Source organism: Hippopotamus amphibius, chromosome 1 (assembly GCF_030028045.1).
Source record: "Hippopotamus amphibius kiboko isolate mHipAmp2 chromosome 1, mHipAmp2.hap2, whole genome shotgun sequence".
NCBI classification, from domain to species: Eukaryota; Metazoa; Chordata; class Mammalia; order Artiodactyla; family Hippopotamidae; genus Hippopotamus; species Hippopotamus amphibius.
Window position 1 is genome coordinate 154,969,884 of NC_080186.1, and position 19,401 is coordinate 154,989,284.

The 19,401-nt window shown below is 40.3% G+C and overlaps 1 protein-coding gene across 2 annotated transcripts in view; it reads right to left on the reverse strand.

The window, feature by feature from the left end:
- Window positions 1–19,401, reverse strand: part of STK32A (serine/threonine kinase 32A) — a 119,358-nt gene that overhangs the window by 20,638 nt on the left and 79,319 nt on the right. For both annotated transcript variants that reach the window (XM_057748126.1, XM_057748117.1), the window contains 2 exons: window positions 12,452–12,489; window positions 5,135–5,224 (listed from right to left, as the gene is read on the reverse strand). In XM_057748126.1, the coding sequence (XP_057604109.1) occupies window positions 5,135–5,224; window positions 12,452–12,489 (128 nt within the window). The remainder of the gene's footprint in view (window positions 1–5,134; window positions 5,225–12,451; window positions 12,490–19,401) is intronic.

Genomic DNA, 19,401 nt, shown 5'->3' on the forward strand with positions numbered 1-19,401 from the left:
CATTTATGTATTTATTTATGTATGTATTTATTGGTTGTGTTGGGTCTTTGTTGCTGTGCACAGGCTTTCTCTAGTTGTGGCGAGCAGGGGCTACTCTTCCTTGTGGTGCACAGACTCCTCATTGCGGTGGCTTCTCTTGTTGCGGAGCACGGGCTCTAGGTGTGTGGGCTTCAGTAGTTGCAGCACATGAGCTCAATAGTTGAGGCTCACGGGCTCTAAAGCGCAGGCTCAATAGTTGTGGCGCACGGGCTTAGTTGCTCCGTGGCATGTGGGATCTTCCCGGACCAGGGCTCGAACGCGTGTCCCCTGCATTGGCAGGCAGATTCTTAACCATTGCACCACCATGGTTTAAATTGGCATTCTCCTGATTACTAATAAGCTTGCCCATGTTTTAATACATTTATTAGCTATTTGGATTTCTATTATTTGGCTTTCAGATTTGAAAGCAACTGGACAGTAGATTCTGGTCAGGACATAAATAAAGGGTCCAAAAACTAATATATAAATTTAGTACAACAGAAATAATTCATGGAATTTACAAGAATGATTCTAAATTGCCTCTATAAAAATGTGAATAATAAAAGTTTTCTGAAAAAGGATAAATGGACTTGCATTCCATGTGCTAAAACTGCATTATAAAGCTACAATCATGAAGATTTGAAAGCCACAGAATACAGATGCTAGTACGTAAAAAATACTTAGTTTATGATGACCATGTTTCAAATCAGCATGTAAGGGATCTTATTTGATACATGGTCTCAAAACAATTACTTAAGAATATAACAAAAACGAAGTCATATCATTACCACATATCTTACCACATATATAGCTCAATTAAGAATAAACTATAACAAAAATAAGAATATAGGTAACTATGTCTAAAATCTGGAGGTAAGAAGGTTTTGCTGAGAATATCATCAAAGGTAGAAACTATAAAGAAAAAAGGCTAATGGTTTAAGATCTGGAAGCAACCTAAGTGTCCATCAACAAATGAACAGATAAAGAAGATGTGGTAGATGTATACCCTGGAATACTACTCAGCCATAAAAATGAATGAAGATTTGCCATTTGCAACAACATGGATGAACTTGTCAGAGGGTATTATGCTAAGTGAAACAAATCACACAGAAAGAAAAATACTGTATAGTATCACATATGTGGAATCTAAAATAATACAACAAACTAGTGAGTAAAACAAAAAAGAAGCTGACTCACAGATACAGAGAACAAACCAGTGGTTACCACTGGGGCAAGGGAAGAGAGGAGGGGCAGTATGGGGGTGTGGACCAATACAGGGGTAGGGTATTGAGTACAAACTATTAAGTATAAAATAAGCTACAAGTATATATCGTGCAATACAGGAAATATAGCCAATATTTTATAACTATAAATGAGTATAACCTTTCAAAATAAAAAAATAAAATAGACTACAAAAAATATGACTAATGGTTTGATGCTAGGAACATAGTTCTTCATGTCAAAAATGCTATAAGAACAATGGCAACTAAAAAGTAGGAAATCATCATATTTACAACACATATGATACATTAGAATTTAATATCCTTTATATATAAAGGTCAAGAATTCTTTACATAATCAATAAGAAATAGAAAAAAAAATGAATTAACACCCCAATAGAAAATGGGCAAAGAACATGAACAGGCAATTTACAAAAGAAGTAAAACGCAATTTTAATGTCATAATGAGGTACCATTTTCACTTATCTTTTGGGGAAGATTAAGATATTGACAGTGTTGGTACTTCCTAGGTGGCGCAGTGGTTAACAATCTGCCTGCCAATGCAGGGGATGCGGGCTCCATCCCTGCTCCAGGAGGATTCCACATGCTGTGGAGCAACTGGGCCTGTGTGCCATGACTATTGAGACCATGTGCCACAACTACTGAAGCCCACGCACCTAGAGCCCATGCTCCGCAACAAGAGAAGCCACCGCAATGAGGAGCCCGCACACCACAATGAAGAGTAGCCCCCACTCCCCGCAACTAGACAAAGCCCGCACGCAACAAGGAAGACCCAACACAACCAATAAATAAATTAATTAATTAATTCATTTTAAAAAAAGATATTGACAGTGCAGCCCTGCCTGGTGAGGATGCAAGGAAGTGAGTATCCTCAGATGCTTCCAGAACAAATGAGTAGAAATCAACACAAACTTTCAGGAGGGAAATGCATGAACATATATACCCTTTGACCAGAAATTCCTTGAATGGGGATTTATCACGAGAAAGAAGCTGTAGTACATACTTGCCAACAGGATTATCACAAATTCATTTATATTTCAAAATGAGAAATCACCTAACATTTGACAATGAACAATTAGTTCAATAGATTTTGATGCAGCCCTCTAATTCTGTAGCACGTGAATATTAAAAGCGGTAGTTATATATATGGCTTGGGAGTCAGAGAGAAGTGGTTTCAGTTCTGGCTGAGTTAACGCTTATTGCCAGGAGGCAGAGAGACAGCACAGAAGTATGTGGAGAGTTAGACTCTGACATCCCTCACTGAATTGTTTTTAGTTTAAATGACGTAACACATGCATTTAGGACAGTGCTTGGCCCATAGGAAGAGCTCAGTAAGCGTCAGCCATTATTCCTCCTGCTCCGTCGTCATCACCATCAGCGTTCCGGACTTGAGACGTTTTTGATTTGGATTTAACTTGGTGCTCTGCCAGTCGCTTGCTGTGTGATTATAATCAGGTCACCTTCTCTGTAGGTCTGGTTTTTTTTTTTTTAATCTATAAAAACTTATTTCATAGGGTTGCTTTGAAAATTTAATGATACAATGTTAAAAACTTAGCAAAATGCTTGGGACAAAATAGATGCTCACTATATGATGCCTATTATTTTTGTTATTACATTTTAAAGTGAATGTTTCAGTTGCAAAAGTCCAGTATCATCCAACTTAAAAAAGATATGTTTGTGTGTGTATATAATAAAGGTTTGGAAGGAAACCATAAATATCTACAAGTAGAGAGATGAATTTCCCTGTTGCCTAATCAGCATTTTCCACATTTTCCACAGTACATCTGCTTGTTTGGTTTGGTTAATTTGGAGAAGAATGTTCTCTAAGTGATCTGGATTATATTCACACAGACCAGGGGTGGGGAGAAGGAAGCACTGGAGTGATTGGAAAGAGCATGGAGGTAGAAGGTGATGAGTTCAAAAAAGCAAAACTTCCTTGTCAGGTGAAGGTGCTTAAGAACTGGCAGACGGCCCATCTTCTTATCACCAGAGCTAAGGAACTGCTGTATAATATACTCAGCATCTTACATTAGAAAATGTTGTATATTCCTATAATCTTCACTCAGTATTTCATCCTAGTTTTTTTCTTTCTGGTTAATTGCTAATTACATTCTGCAGGAATGCTATAAAATGAGTGCTGGTGAATGTCTGTTAGGTAGATTTTACCAAATTATTGGGAACATAATTTTTAAAAAGAGAAAGCAGACTTCTGCCTGTGATATGTCTTAGGAAGACTCCCATCCAAAAATTAAAGGCAAGAACAACTTCTGGATGAAAATGTAACCGTTGATAGTCAGATATTCATTTTTTAAATAAAATTAGAAACATCTATGAATCTGGCCTCATTTGTCTTACAACCATTTACAAATTATAAATATATAAATTTTTAAATTTCTTTATCTCTCTTTTAGGGAGAAGCTTGATTTCCTAAAGTCAGAAACAGCGTGCTTTAAATCTAGGCTTTTTCAATTCTTAGCCATGTGATCTTGAGCACATTACTTAGCTTCTTATTTTCCTCATTGTAAAATGGTGATAATTACAGTTTGCCTCACAGGGTTGTTGAGAAAAAAATAAATGAGTCAATGAATGCAAAATACTTAACACATTGTCTGATCCCTGGAAGGCTTTCAGTAAATATTAGTAATTGCTAATTACAAGGGTGAGGTGGAGAGGTGCAGAGAAACTTGACTGGATTCCAGTTTCCTGGCTCTATGTCATGAAAAGACTGGAAATGCCAATTTTGAGGAGAATCAAATTATAGGGATATTGTATTTGAAATCACTGGGGAGAGAAAAGAAAGATGGTCTTCCTGTACTCCTCTCACCATGGAAACCAGGCCTAGAAAACCCAGATGCGTATTTTCTGATTTGGCTCCAAGAAAATAGCCCTTAATATGGAAACCCAGGAAACCTGGGGAATAAACTCAATAGACCAGCAGGCTCGGAGATTCCTTGTTATCATTTGAGGACCATGGGTTTTAGGCCAGAAAGTAGGCTGAATTATACACATCCATTATTTTAGAAGCGACAAAAGAGACTTATTCCCTCCACTGATAATTGGAAGCCAGGAAATTTGCACTTATTCAAATACCATATAAAATCAGGCTCATTTTCCCCCAGAGATGATTTCCTTCTCTTGGAAAGTGAGGTGGCCCTGCACAGAGTTCTCTTTTCTTCTCTCTCTTTAGTTCTATGAGGAAGAGAATGAAATACTGAAAGTGGCATTGCTCTTGCCTTTAATTTAAGTTCAAATATTTTGCCTGTGAATTACTCATGGGATTGTTGTGATGATAAACCTAAAACCAAAATTATAACGGGAAAGCATTTTGTGAACTTGTAGTCCTACGCATGTTATGCAGAATTATATAAATCATGGGTATAATAATACTTAGGTCACATATTACCATCCTACTTACTGCTGTACCTTCTCTGATTCTTTTTTTTTTTTTAAACTCGTCTCACTGGAAGGTAAGCTTCACGGGCTGGAGACCTTGTATGTCTTGCTGCCTACAGGATCTCCAGTGCCTGAAACAGCGCTGAGCACACAGAGGCCATTAGTAGATATTTACTGAATTAACTAATGTTCTCCATCAGGAAATAGGTAGAAACTGTCCTTAATATTCATAAAACAGTGTTTTTATATGTAATCCATGACCCTCCTGAATCAAGATCAGACTGGGTGCTTGCTAAAAGGAGATTCCCAAGGTTCACTTCGGACCCGTGAAATCAGAAGCTCTCCGGGTAAAGTCGGAGGGAGACTTGTCATTTCTAGTTGCAAGGCCCTACAGATGATTGCACCCATAGTATGTGGTGTCTATAGGAATGAAAAAAAAAAGCCTTCCTCTTAGTCACTACGGCAGCTCAGGGGGCCCATACCCATGTAAGGCTTGGTGCCGGCCACGGTGGTGATGCACATCTCCACGGGCAGCATCGTAGCAATGTTGAAGTCTGTAATGTGCACGTGCCCTGCGAGGGAGAAGAACCACAGAGAACGTTAAGTTCCATTCAACCCAGCGGCACACCACTTTTTTTTTTTTTTTATCGAAACTACCTAGAAGCTTACAAATCAACTGGTGTGCAAGGTGGAAATAGAGACACAGATGTAGAGAACAAACATATGGACACCAAGTGGGGAAAGCAGGGGGTTGGCGGGGAATGAATTGGGAGATTGGGATTGCCATATATACATTACTAATAAGAAACAAAATACCAAATTGTACACTCTAAATATATGCAGTTTATTGTCTATTAACTGTATCTCAATAAAAGTTCTTAAAAAAAAAAAAGTACCTAGAAGCTGAGTTTGTAAATTCTTGTACACCATTTGCAATTGGGTATAGGCCGTAAAAACTCAATTACCCTATCCTCAAGACCAATATAGTCTAAACCAGCAACCCTCCAGGTGCCAAAACATGATATGAAAAGGTTAGTGTCGGTTGTAAATTTGTAGTTCAATGTCAGAAAGTTTTAACCTTGGTCTCTAAGAGCTCATCCTCTGGTAAATTCTACTTTGGCAATTTTGGTCTGTTGGCAGCATTTTAAGTTGGTATAGTCTGTGAGTATCAAGAGGGGGGCAGGTAAGAACTATTCAAAGTATCAAATTTCCAAGCATCTTTATAGGATCTTTTTTTTTTTTGAAGAGACAAACATTGTTAATACAAAGCAGACATGACTGTGGATACAGATATTTATTTCTTTGCCAAGAAACAGTTCTTTTCTTGTTTTTCTGAATATCATCAGTAGTTTTTTGTCTGATAGTTCAGGTTGTCTCCAGGGGTCCCCAATAAAATAACATACCAAAGGAAAGTAGGGGGTGAAAGTCAAGTTTTATTTTTAAAGAGGCTGCAGAAAGAGCCCTAGGCTGGGAGCCAGGAGACCCGGGTCCTGTGCTGAATTCTGCCCCAATACATCGTAGAGTGGCAGTTCCTTTCCTGTGTTGAACCTAAGCTTCCTGTAAGAAAAAACAGTCATGCGTGGACGAGGTGATGCCTAGGGTCTCTCCGCAGCGTTCATACTCCCAGCAATATTGTGCGGGTCTAACACTTGAGTTCAGCAGAGAGCACACCCTACGAAGGGTAGTAGGGTCCTTGTATTCACAGCTAGGAGTAGGAAAGGGCAGTACCAGCAGCTCAGGCAGACAAGCCCGTTGTGTTACCTGTTGGCATGAAAGTCACATGCTTTGAGAGGATGCTGAAGTGTTGGCATTTCCATTTGCATGCTTCTGTGGTTGTGATGAGATATGGTGGTAATTGGAAGGGATTCTTCTTCCATATCTCACAGACCACACTGCCCCTGCCAAGTTCACTCTCTGCTTCCTGATAGCACCCAGTGCACCACCAACGATAAATCTCACTGTCTTTATCATCAGGGTTTTGTTTGGTGCAAAAAGTGTTTTGTTTTTATCTGATGACATTTTAACAAAGTAAAAGTAGCGCTCATCAAGCTGAAAGTGAAGACATTTTTGCACAAATGGTACCAACAGATGATTTCAAGAACTCACCCCATCATAACATAGGTTGTTTCAGTATTTTCTCTGTTTCTCCCCATGGGTCACACTCAAAGCACTGGATCAGCGGTTTATAAGGTTTGATACAAAATTGGTGAATCTGGAGACTGAGTGATTAAGAGCCTGTTCTTTGGACTCTGACTGTCTGGGTTCAAGTCCTGGCTCTATCACTCACTGGCTGTGCTACCTCAAAAAGGTGACTTATCCTGTCTGTAAAGTTGAGGCCATAGCAGTCGTCTTCTCATGAGGTTGTTGGGAAGATCAAATGAAATAATGCTGTGGAAGACCTAGCTCGGCATCTGGCAGGAGGTACATATCCAATTGTTGCTATCTGTCATGCTAAGACTCTCCAGCATCATTCTGCAAAACCCACATGCCTGGACTTCACTCTCCTGAGACTCCAAGGCAGTGGGACTGCTGGGAGAGCCACCAGTTCCTGTTAAAAACAGTAAGAAGAAACTCCACAGGTGATTCAGATGGGCAGCCAGGCATGGGATCCTCTACTTTACCCTGAGCAGGTTTTCTGAGCTGACTCAATCCTGAGACTGACTAGGCTCATGTAGAAGTAGAAGACGGAGGATGCTCTAGAGCAATTTGGGAAACTGTGGTCCCCAGACCAGCAGCATCAGTATTACCTGGAAATGTGTTAAAAATGCAAATTCCTGGGCCCTACCCCTGCCTACTGAATCAAAAACTCTGGGGGTGGGGCCTCAGTTTAAATAAGCTCCCCAGGTGATTCTGATATCCAGTAAATTTTGAGACCATGCTTTCAAAAGAAGTCCTGGCTTAGTAGAAGATCTTGACCGCAGTAAGTACTCATTATGTTTCTTTTGAATGTGGCTGAAAAAAGGTTAATTTTATCTTGTAAGTAGTATTACATTTGTATGATTAACTGCAGTTTTCAAAAGGTTTTCACATACTTTAGCTGAGTGAAGTAATCTCTGTTTTACAGAAGAGCTGTTTCTGGCTATGTTCTCAGTGCTTCGAAGTAGCAGAGCTAGAATTAGGATCTAGAATTTGGTCCAGGACTCCTTTGGTGGGTTACAAATTGTCCATAACCTTTTTGCGCTGTATCATAAGACCAAAGAGCTGAAGAAACTAAAAGAACTACCTTCTGGTTGGCTCAGGATTCCCCCACCAGGATGCATAGTAAACGATGGGGAGGAATTATTTCAAAGTCAGGATCTACTGGAAACTGTAGCCTAGTGCTCTCAAGCTGAACAAGGAAAGCAGAACTTCATGGAGCCCGTGGTCACCAGCCCTATATCTCAGGCTCAGGATGCTGCCATACTTCCCTCTGCTCACCTTGGGGATCTTTCTGCCAAGTTCCTTTCTGTGCTGTGGAAATGAACGTGAGTGCTGGCTCCCAGAGAAAGGTTCGGTCACCTGCTGATGGAGGGACATAGGAATTGCTTGGGAGTGAGCGACCACTCTGGCTCTTCCCATAAGCCCTGGCCCTGAGGGAGCTTTAGAACAGAGCTTTCCAACCTGAACTACTAAGATCTTGGACCTGATCATCCTTTGGTGTGAAGGGCTGTCCTGTGCATGGTGGAATGCTTAACTGCATTCCTGGCCTCTACCCACTAGATGCCAAAAGCACTTCCCACTCCTGGCTGAAATCCTGACCATCGAAAATGTCTCCAGACATTGCCAAGTGTCCCCTGCAGGGAGAGACAGAGAAGAAAAGCATCCCCAGTTAGAATCACTGCCTTACTGTGAAGTTTTTCAGGTATAAGGTTCAGAACTTCCTGACTGAGGACCCTAGGGAGCAATCTGCCTGTTCTTTTCACCTCTGTACCTTGAGGCACAGAATCACATTAAAAATCGGAGTTCCTGGTATTGAGTCACTGAATTTCATCATCACTGTGGTCATTATTTATGCTGTTTCTCACTGTGCATGTGTTCAGCCTGAGGATGTTTCTCAACACAGCCCTTAAGGACACCATAACCAATTGGTTGGCATGGCTCCTTTCAATAATTTCCCCAACTCAAAAATGTGTAGGTCATGTGTACCACATTTTTTTAGGACTCTTATTAAAAATTCATATCCTCAGGCACTAGTTGAACTAGTTGAGACATCAATCTGATTATCTGGGGATAGGGTACAGTGTTCTACTGTGTGTGTGTGTGTGTGTGTGTGTATACAGATGCTACCCACTTGATTTTTAGGTACATTTTGGGACTATGCAAGGGAGAAGCTGTTAAGGTAGCAGGCTTAGTTCCCCCTCACACCCCCAAACTGAATTTTTGCCTTTCTCTATTCCCTGTGACTAGGGATGATATTATGAAGCCTAAATTACAGAGGATGTGGTACCCCTCTCAGATACACCAGGGAGACATTATTGTTCCTCTGTATGCAGCACTTATTTCCTGAATAGTTTAGGAAAAACACAAGACTTTTAGACACCATGGAAGTGACAGAATTGGATGGGGTACCTAAGTTGGTAGGATATGAAAACTGTTTATCAGGACATTTGGTTATGAGCCATCCAAGATCTAATGCCGTCTTGGGCTCTGAACTAGTGAGTGAGACATGCAAGGAGAACAGGTATGCGCTAAATGAAAAACATTTTTAAGTCAGATTCTGATGTATAAGAAATGTTCATTCATGCCAGTGGAAGGATCCTCCATTTACAAAAGGATTGAGCTCCTTTAAATATCAATCTTTTCTGCTGAACACGAACCAGTATGAATCAGAGTAAAACACAGTTTCTGCCTGTTACTGATGATGCTGAATGAAAATATAAGCCATGTGGTATAATACACAGCTCACTGGGAGGAACGGCATAGGAGGCGTATTAGAGAGAAGCAATCATCCTTCACAGTTGCTAAATCCCCACCCAAGAGGCACACGTGATCTTGTCCATAAAGGGGAAATGTTAGACCTGTGGACAGAGGAGACAAATGAGGGTTTCAAACATGAGACGTGGAAAATCACATCCGAAAGCACTCCCAAAGGCAGGCACTGATTTGTGGTCCAGCTGGTTCTCACAAGAGCAGCTCTGCATAATGAGCTGGGGAGCAGCGGCCACCAGGAATTTCTTCCTTTCAAAGTAGTTAATTATGGTCCCTGAGCAATGCCTGAAAGCTTCATGTTTCAGGATTTGAATAAACAGAAAATAATAACCTCAAAAATTGGCTTCTCCAGAAATGGATGCTCAGGACACGCTTAGAGAATGGCTTTCAACTTTGTTTGTTTGCTTCTATCCCATTCACATATCTAGTCCTTCCCAAAGCAGTGTTTCTCTTATTGACAGCAGTGATTCGTCAGTTGAGTTTAGGATGGGAAAAAATACAGAACTGCCCCCTCTTAAGCCACTGTCCAAACCCCCAAATTTGAGAGTGAACAGGTCTTTATAAATTGTACACCAGATAACAGGTGTAGACTGGGACCGTCCCTCAGGCAGACTGGGACGCCCGCTCAGAGCCCCTAAGCAGCAGAGCCCCAGTCCAACCAAGAATACAACGCCCTGCAAAGTGGGATTAGCCCTCTGCACGCCTGAAGGGAAGGCAGAATGGGCCACTGAAAGTGTAGTCACCTGAGAATTAAGGGGCAGACAAAATTGTTTCAACACAAGGCCTAACACGTAGACATATACAATCTTTGGTGTATCCCTCCTGAAATCAAAATAATTCTTTAGTAAAGACAGGTAAGGACCCAGCTTTCACGGACCCTATATGATATAGACAAAGTCACATAAAACAAGGTGAAATTGTCTGTTTCCTTCCCTAAGGGAGAAAGCCCCTACTACCTCAAGGAGTCATACAGGCATTTAACTGCTATTGAGTGATTTTCTTGTGCATGTGGCAATCAAGCACTTTATAAACAGTGTGTCAGTTAGAGTTTACAGTGACCCTGAGAAGTAGGAATGCCTTTCATCCCTGAAGAATCTAAGGTGCAGAGAAGTTTTAGGCAAGCTGTTGGACTCTCAGAGCTGGTGAGTGAGAGAACCCGGTTTTGAGCTCAGAACCCATGCTCTTATCTACAATATCACACAATTAATCTTTCCCAAGGGTAGTCCCTAAGGGCGGTTAAACTTGAAGACTAATTTGTTCCTGGCTCTTTCCCCTAATCTACAATCACCAAGTTGACAAGAAAATGAGGAAGAGAAAGAAGCTGAATGAAAGAAAACAGAATGACCTCACGGGAGAAATAAGATGAAGCTACATTTGAGATCCAAGACTGAAACGTTGCTCTCTGAATGGAAGGCAAATCTAGAAAAGCTTTTGGTTGACAGGACCAATACGTTACCATTCAGGGCCCCAACAAATGGTCAAGCGATATACAGGACACAAAGGCAAGCAGTTGAGGGGGAAGTGGAGACAGAACCCCAAACCAGGCTCTGCAAGACCAGTGGTCACCTTCGCAAGGCTGTGGTGGGCACACAGAGCACCTTTTTTCTACAGTGTGCAAAGGTGGCCTCTAGAGGCTAGGGGAGGCCTTGTCCACAGTTGTGAAGCTCCACAGAGTTTATCTGCACAGGTGTGAGGGGATCCTGCTTCCTATTTAAGGCAGAGACAGCTGGGGTTTTAATGAAAGTCACCTTCATGTCGTCTCACTGTGCCCACATTTCTGAGATTCAGAGAATCTGTTCCCGAATGCCAGGAGCGGTAAAGGGAAAGAAGAAATAAGGCATTGGAAGAAAGTGGAACAAATCTTTTTAGACAGTCCATAAATAAATAATGACTCCGAGCTTTGAAATTAGAGGTCATACACAAAAGTGTTTTCTAGCCCTCTGAGCACATGTGGCATCTGGCAAATCAGGTTTAAAATGCAACTAGGTAAATAAATAATGAGCAGTGGATGGTCTGTGGAGTTTCAGTCCCACTCGCAAATCCCTTTTGCAAGAAAGTCAAATAAATACAGAGCTTTGCATATTTAGGACTCCCTCCCTTAGCAGCTTTCTAAAAATTTAACAAGGATCTCATTGCCTCTGTAACATTTCTAACACACAGGCTGTGTGTCCTACAGGTCTGCTCTGATGTACCAATAAATCCAAATGTACATTAAAATAATATTAGAGAGTATCCACGTTTAATCACTGTTGGCCAAAGCTTGTTCTACAGGACATCTTCAATCAGTGTTTCTTGAACTTCAGGTGGTCATTTATCACCTTCAGGGTCATTGCCACATCCCTGTGGGTACCACATAAACTCTTATCTACTTTATATGTTTCTTTAAGTGGACTGATTTTTTGTTAACTGAACAGAAAACCTGATATCTCTCCTGTAGATGTAAAACCAATTTGCCCTCATGAGAAGGAAAGCCTCAAAGTAGATAAAATGAGAACAAAATAGTGTCACAAATCTCTAGGTAGATACTATTGCCTACCAAATGCTCTAACCTTGAGGTCTCTTCTGTCTTTATGAGAAAAAGAGAGGTGATTGCTATAGAAATATTAAGGCAAACTAGGAACAAAAAACTAGGATGGTTTTCTTGAAGAAAGCAGTAGGAATAGAAGAAAATTGAAAAGAGAATGACTTTCTCCTTGTGTAAATGCAAGGTTATTTAAGGGTGTACTGGGGTATTATGCCACTGCAATAAATGATAAAGTTCCCCAGTATACTGGGTTATATATAGAAACTGGAGTTTGTATATATAACTCAACTGAACTCCTTTGCTGGGGAGAAGCAACTTGTTCTACATGCATGTCATGTGGTTGACTGCAGACAAATCATTTACTTACCATGTTCATCCAGCAAAATATTGTCAGGTTTCATATCCCTAAGGGAGTAAAAAGAAAGCAGAAAGTTGTTCATAGCAAAACAAGCAGAACTAAAGGATAAAGGTGAACTGCTCAAGATTGGTAGCTAGGGTTGAAACAATGCACTAGCTCTTCATCTCTCACAATCTCATTCCTCGCAGGGAATTGAGATGATTACCAGTAATACCCCTAATTTCTAGATCAGAACACTGAGGCTTAAAGAGGTTTAGTAACTTAACCCAAGGTTACAGAGCTCATAAACAGAAAAACTGGGCTCTGAACCTGGGTCTCCCTCATTCAAAAGACTATTAATTTCTATAGCATATTATATCCAAGCATGTAAGTATTGCTCCATAGATCATATGACATTTATTTATTTGTTTATTTAAATTTTAGGTATAATTTTTATGTTATTTACTTATTTTTATTTTTAAAATTTTCTTAGAGTATAGTTGATGTACAATGTTGTGCTAGTTTCAGGTGTACAGCAAAGTGATTCAGTTATACATATACATATATTCATTCTTTTTCAGATTCTTTTCTCATATAGGTTATCACAGAATATTGAGTAGAGTTCCCTGTGCTATACAGTAGGTCCTTGTTAGTTATCTATATCTATGTCTATATCTATGTCTCCATCTATCTATCTATCATAGTGTGTGATCATATAGCATTTAGATTGTCATAAGGCAGTAGTACTATCATTGTTGACTGTGTAACTCTAGAGCTACACTGATGAAATGAACTTAAAGACTATAAAATGAGAAACAAAATGATCTATAAGGTGATTATATTTTAAACTTGCAGAGATTAGAATCTTTTTTAGGATGATGCTATATGCCTCTGGTTGCTTCATAAGTATTATTCCTAGGGTTGTTAATTAAAGGATTTGGACCAGTTTTCCATGCATTGGTGAGATCCTTAAACCCATAGAAGGGAACACAATCCACCCTCTTCCAATGAAGGCAGTAGTTTGATGGTAAATACTTAGAGGTTTGATGGTAACTACTTAAAGGAATGGCCTGTAGAGTTTTAAAACACCTCAAGAAACAAATATTATTGTGAGCAGCGTTCCTCAATCAGAGCACAGCTCTGTAGTTCATAACAGCCCTCACTCTTCCACACGCTGGTTTTCACTGCCCTTCCCTAATGTACCATTAAAGGTCTTCAACCTCAATTCACAGAATCCATTAGGGAAGAAATTCTGCAACAGGTTTGGGAACACATTTTCAGCCTAGTCAAGTGGCTTTATGTCCCTAGAATAAGGTGACCTTTGTCTTCAACAGAGCAAGATCATGCGAGTCCTCTTTTCTTGAAAACATTAATGAATAACAAGCCTCTTACCTACAGACAGAACCAAGTATATGCCCCACCCAACAGGCAGGTGCATGGGTACTTTCGTGAGCTTTGAATATTTTTTCATTTAGTTTATTAGATTCTTAAAATTACTTCTAGATTCATAAGTGGTCGTTTGTGGCTGTGGCAAAATTTTCTCTGGTTCAGGGTACAATTTGCTATAAAAACATACAGTGCAAGAGGGTTTCAAATTGCATGTTTCTCTGGCTAAACTCTTAATATTACAGACTCCACCCTAACCCCTTTGATGGATTTCATTATTTCAAAAATCAAGTCTAAATTCACTCACATGGCCCTTTCATAATCCAGCTCCCGTGCCAGCCACATGGAGTTCCCTAAAAACTTTCTGCATTCCCTCACCGTCTGCTATTCCTCTGCCTGAATCAGAGCCTTGAACCACTGTACCCAGAAAATACAGATTCATCCCTCACCTTATAGCTCAGATGCCACTTCCTGCAGAGAGCCTTCCCTGATTTTCCAATTCTGAGTCAACGGCCCCTCCTATGTGCTCTGCATGGTATACTTCTTCCATCACAACATTTATCACACTTCTATTCATTTTTTCTCCAACTGGATCACGAAATTCTTGATGCCGGGGATGGTTTCTTGATTAATACATAAACCAGGATATATCAGAGCACTACAGCACACCATCAAACACACTGAAGTTTAAGCTCAAGGTAAACTAGCCTTAGGCTCTTGCCACCTCTTTCAGATCTGCACCAGTGAGCATCAGGTAGTGTTTGCCAGGCAAGGAGGAGGCTCTGAGGAGCCCTGCCAGGAAGGGAGAGACTTGGGTGTGGCAAGGTGAGCATGATGGTTTTGTGGCCCGAATTTATGAGGGCTTGCTGGGAGAGATGAATTGCTGTGGGTTTGGCACTTTATGAGCTTTCTATTAAATCCCTAGGCGTCATTTGTTTCTGATATAGCCATATTTCGTTATATCCACTACTTTCCCCAGAAACTGCCTTGCAGCTTAAAGAATAAAGAGATCAGAGAGGTCATAGTTTAAGGTGATACATCCTGCTTCAATCTCATATTCATTTATTCATCAAACATTTATCTACTTGGATAAGTCACTGTGTTAGGATGTGGGAAATATAATGAGAGATGAGACATAGTTCCTTCAGGGATGGGGAGGGAAAGAGAGGTTCATAAGGAACCATGTCACGGGGATTTAAAGTGGTAAAGAGGCATGTTTGTTACTAAATCCAGAGGAAGAATAGGACGGAAATCTAAGAACACTATAAAAGAAAAAGTGGACTTTTAACAGAAAAATCAAGTACATAAGCATAGATTCTAAGCACATCGTTTCTCTAAAATGTGATGAGGCAACCTCTAAGTCACTACTGGGTGAACCGCAGTGTGACGTGACTGCTTATTCATGTAGCTGGAGAAAGGAAATGAAGATCAACCCAGGTGCTGTATTAACATTCCTGTTAGAACAAGTTGAGATTTTCTAGTTCAGAAATTTAGCACCAATTCTTATCTTTTCCATCTTCTCCAATAACCCTACATGGTTTCCTTCATTTGAGGCAATCTATAAGATGGTTTACCTGGGTAGGTACCAAACCTGGATATGTCTAGGATCACCTGGGGAGCTGAAAACATGCACCCCAACTGTTTCCTCACTCCCATTTCCTCAATCACTCCTTTGTCATCGCTACAGCCTACCCCCCGCAGAGCATGACCTCCTATCATATACCTTTTATCTCCAACACTGACACAGGAATTCAACTAATAATATATAAAACTTCCTACCTGATGTCTCCATCTGTGTGTTTAGCATCCATGATAAATATAATATGTCTTGCAGAGAACCTTTGATATCCATCACATCCCACACAAACACCAAAACCCCCTTATCCCCCAAATCCTTAGCCCAGTATACGGCCCCAATATTCTCCCATTATAAAAATGAAAATCTTGAAATCATTCTTATTTCTTTTCTTTCTCTTAGCTCATAACACCAGCCCCTCAGCAACTCTGGATAACTCAACCTTTAAAATATAATTATCTAAGACAGTATGGTGGTTCCTAAAAAAAAAAAAAATTAACCATGAAATTAACACTCGATCTAGTAATTCTACTTTTGGGTATATATCCCAAAGAAGTGAAAGCAGGTATTTAAACAGATATTTGTACACCCATGGAAGCCCTATTTACAATAGCCAAGAGGTGGAAACCACCCAAGTATCCATCGATGGGTGTATAGATAAATGTGGTATATACGTATGGAATGTTATTCAGCTTTAAAAAAGAAAAAAATTCTAACACATTCTCCAATGTGGATGAACCTTGAAGACATTATGCTAAGTGAAATATGCCAGGCACAAAAGAGCAATTATTGTATGATTCCACTTACATGAGGTCCTTAGGCTAGTCGACTTCACAGACAGAAAATAGCATAGAGGTTCCCAAGGGTTGTGGGGAGAGAGGGATTGATGATTTATTGTTTAATGTTTATGGTTTCAGTTTGGGATGACAAAAAAGTTATACATATGGACAGTAGTGATGGTTGCATAGCAGTGTAAACATACTTAATGTACTTTGCCACTTAAAAATGGTTAAAATGATAAATTTTACTACAGTGAAAACATATATATACACACACACATACACACACTTTAGAATTACCGTCTCCAGTGCTACCACCATCATCTTTCAGCTGAAGTTTGCTATAGTACCTTGTTCTTCTTGCTTCTCCTCTTGTCCCTTGACAATCCATTAGCCACACAGCACCCAGGGCGGTGTTTTTCATTCCACACATCTTCCCTGCCTAATGTCCTCCACTGGCTCCCAACCCATGGGGAATAAAGTCTGTACCATTTACTCCTGGCCTTATATGACCTGTAGGTGCGCTAGTCCTGCAGAGCCCTGAGCTGCATCTCATAGCATCCTCCTCCCTGCCACACATGCTCCAGCCGCACTGGTCTTCTTGGTCTGCTTTACCTGTTTTCCCCTCTGCTTGCAATCCTGTCTCCCTAGACATTCAGGTGGCTTGTGTCTCCTTGTCATTCAGATCTCAGCTAAAATATCATGTCCTCTAAGTTCTTTCCTTACCACCCAATCTAGAGCAGTAGCCCTCTCCATCCTCATCTCTTCACCTCCATCTTATTTTTAACACAGCACTATCATTACCTATTTTCTTCTTTACTTGTTCATTATTTGTCTCCCCCCACCCCCACCCCCTGAATGTATGTTCTCAGAGCAAGGACATCTTTTCTGTACTGTTCAGTGCTGTAGCTCCCAGGCTCATCAAAGTGCCCAGAACAAAGTCAGTGCTTAAATAAATATTGGCCAGAAAAATGACTGAATCTAATCCCTTGGCTTCTCAAAATTCTGGAATAATAAGCCATGTATTTCTTTTTCTCCTAAGAAGAGAAAAACAAAAACAAAAGAATAGGAACAACAACAACAACAAAACACCTTCCATCTATGTCAGATGCACTGCATTTACTCTTGCGACTAAAAAACCCCACCATTTGCAGAGTGGTAAAGTACAATTCTAGGAACACACACATTCTGTAGAAATCTTCCATTGTATCTTGATTTGATGAAACAGAAAAGGCCAGGTCCTGCTGAATCAGCTGATTCCTACTGTGAGAAGTATAAATAGCAGTGTGGAAATGCAACGCTCCCTGTGGCAGGGTCCAAGGCGGAACTGATATATCTGCTGTTCTCACCTGAATGACTTTAACAAGACATTAGCAGAACTTAATAGGCTAATTACAACCCTTCACTGCGCCTACCCTGGAATCAAGTTGCTCACCCTGCAATCTGATATGGGGTATTATGAGAAGAAGGAAGAGGAAAACCAGTGTATCCAAACCAAACTCAATTCCTTCCATGTCCCACGGCTTTCTGACAGGTCCACAGTTTGGGTTTAATTCTTTGTTACATAATGCTGTCCTAGATTGGGTCCTCTCCAAGTTCTTGAGAGGGGGGGAAATATTAGCTGTATAATATTTTAATTATATATATTTATATGATATTATTTTATAATATTTTATGATGCATATAATATATTAATTACAATGTTACATGAAAGCTGTTGGTCATATAAACAGACCCATGTTAAGAAAAGAGGGTGTGAGAGTGTGATGGGAAATTGTAAGCAAAAACACATAATTTCGAACAGGAGGCAGAATTGAAAAGCTGCCAGGACTGGAGTATTAAGGACCAGGTATCATCCTCAACTTTTTTACCAACTGGACGCTGCTTCTTTTCTTAAAAAATTGAGATAGAATTGACTATTATATTAGTGTCAGGTGTGCAACATAATAATTTGATATTTGTGTATATTCTGAAATGACCACCACAATATGTCTAGTTAGCAGCCATCACCACACACAGCCATGGGTTTTTTTTCTTGTGATGAGAACTTTTAAAATCTACTCTCTTAGCAACTTTCTGGCTACTACTTTTTGGGGTTGTTCAATTCCAGCCTTTCCCACAGTTTGTTCAAGGGAGTATTCGTTTCAGAAGCCATTACAAGGAAATCAAGTAAAGGGACTGAAGGCTTTCAGGCTGTGTTGGTAAAGGACCTCCATGTCCAAGGGGAAAGAGTGATTAGCAGGGTCGGCCATGGCCAAAGGAAGAGGTGTTTGAGGCTAGTCCATAATAATGTTTTCAAACTGCTGTACTTCCCGTAAGTCACGAGAGTGGTGAGAGCTATTATTTATTGTCCTTGTGGCAGGCACGTGGCAGGCATTTGAGAGACAACATCTCTCTTATTCCTCACAACAGCTCCGTAACTTAGATATTACACCCAGTTTTGCAAATGAATGAGGGGAAGCTCAGAGATGGTTCAAGATTAGAAGTAACAGACAGAACTGAGATTACAACCAAAGATTTCAAGGTGCAATCTTAGTTTTTATCTCAAACATTCATATCTTACTTCCCCTCAGGAGAGTGGATGTCCTAATATACCCAGGGGTCTGGGTGTGGTTGAAATTGGTCTGCAGCGAGTTTCATTTTTTTCATAATTTCTATTGTATATTTGAAAATCATGTAGACTTGGTACCCTACTCTAGAATATATCCATATCTCTGTTAATATAAAAGTAAAATTCCACCTTTCTTACTCTGGATAAATCTGTTGCTCTAGGACGGTGAATCCCCAACAGTACAACAGTACAGACACTCCAGTTTGAGAAGGATGGCCATGTACCACCATCCCAGAGACTTGATATTTTCAACCATTTCGTAGTTTCTGGAGGCAGAATGTTTAGATGACAAGGCTTCCTGCCTTACCGTGTAGCATTAGTCAATGCTCATTCATTACCATCGTTTTCTTTAATTTGGGTTCACACAGCTAGAATCCTAGGTAACGTTTATGCCTCCTGCTCCCAAGGAGACAAGGACACAGAGTAAATCACTCTGCCGCAGAGACCAGCCTGATCTCAGGTCTCTTGGGTCTTCCACGCAAACCCAGGAGGTTTTAAGTAAAGAAAAGTACTAGTTAGAGGAAGGGAAAGAGTCTACAAAGTAAGAGGAACCAGAAAGGAACAAGACCAATTGTGGTCTGTTGATGGTAACCGATAAAGTCTGTCATCTGGATGCTGGTGGGGGCAC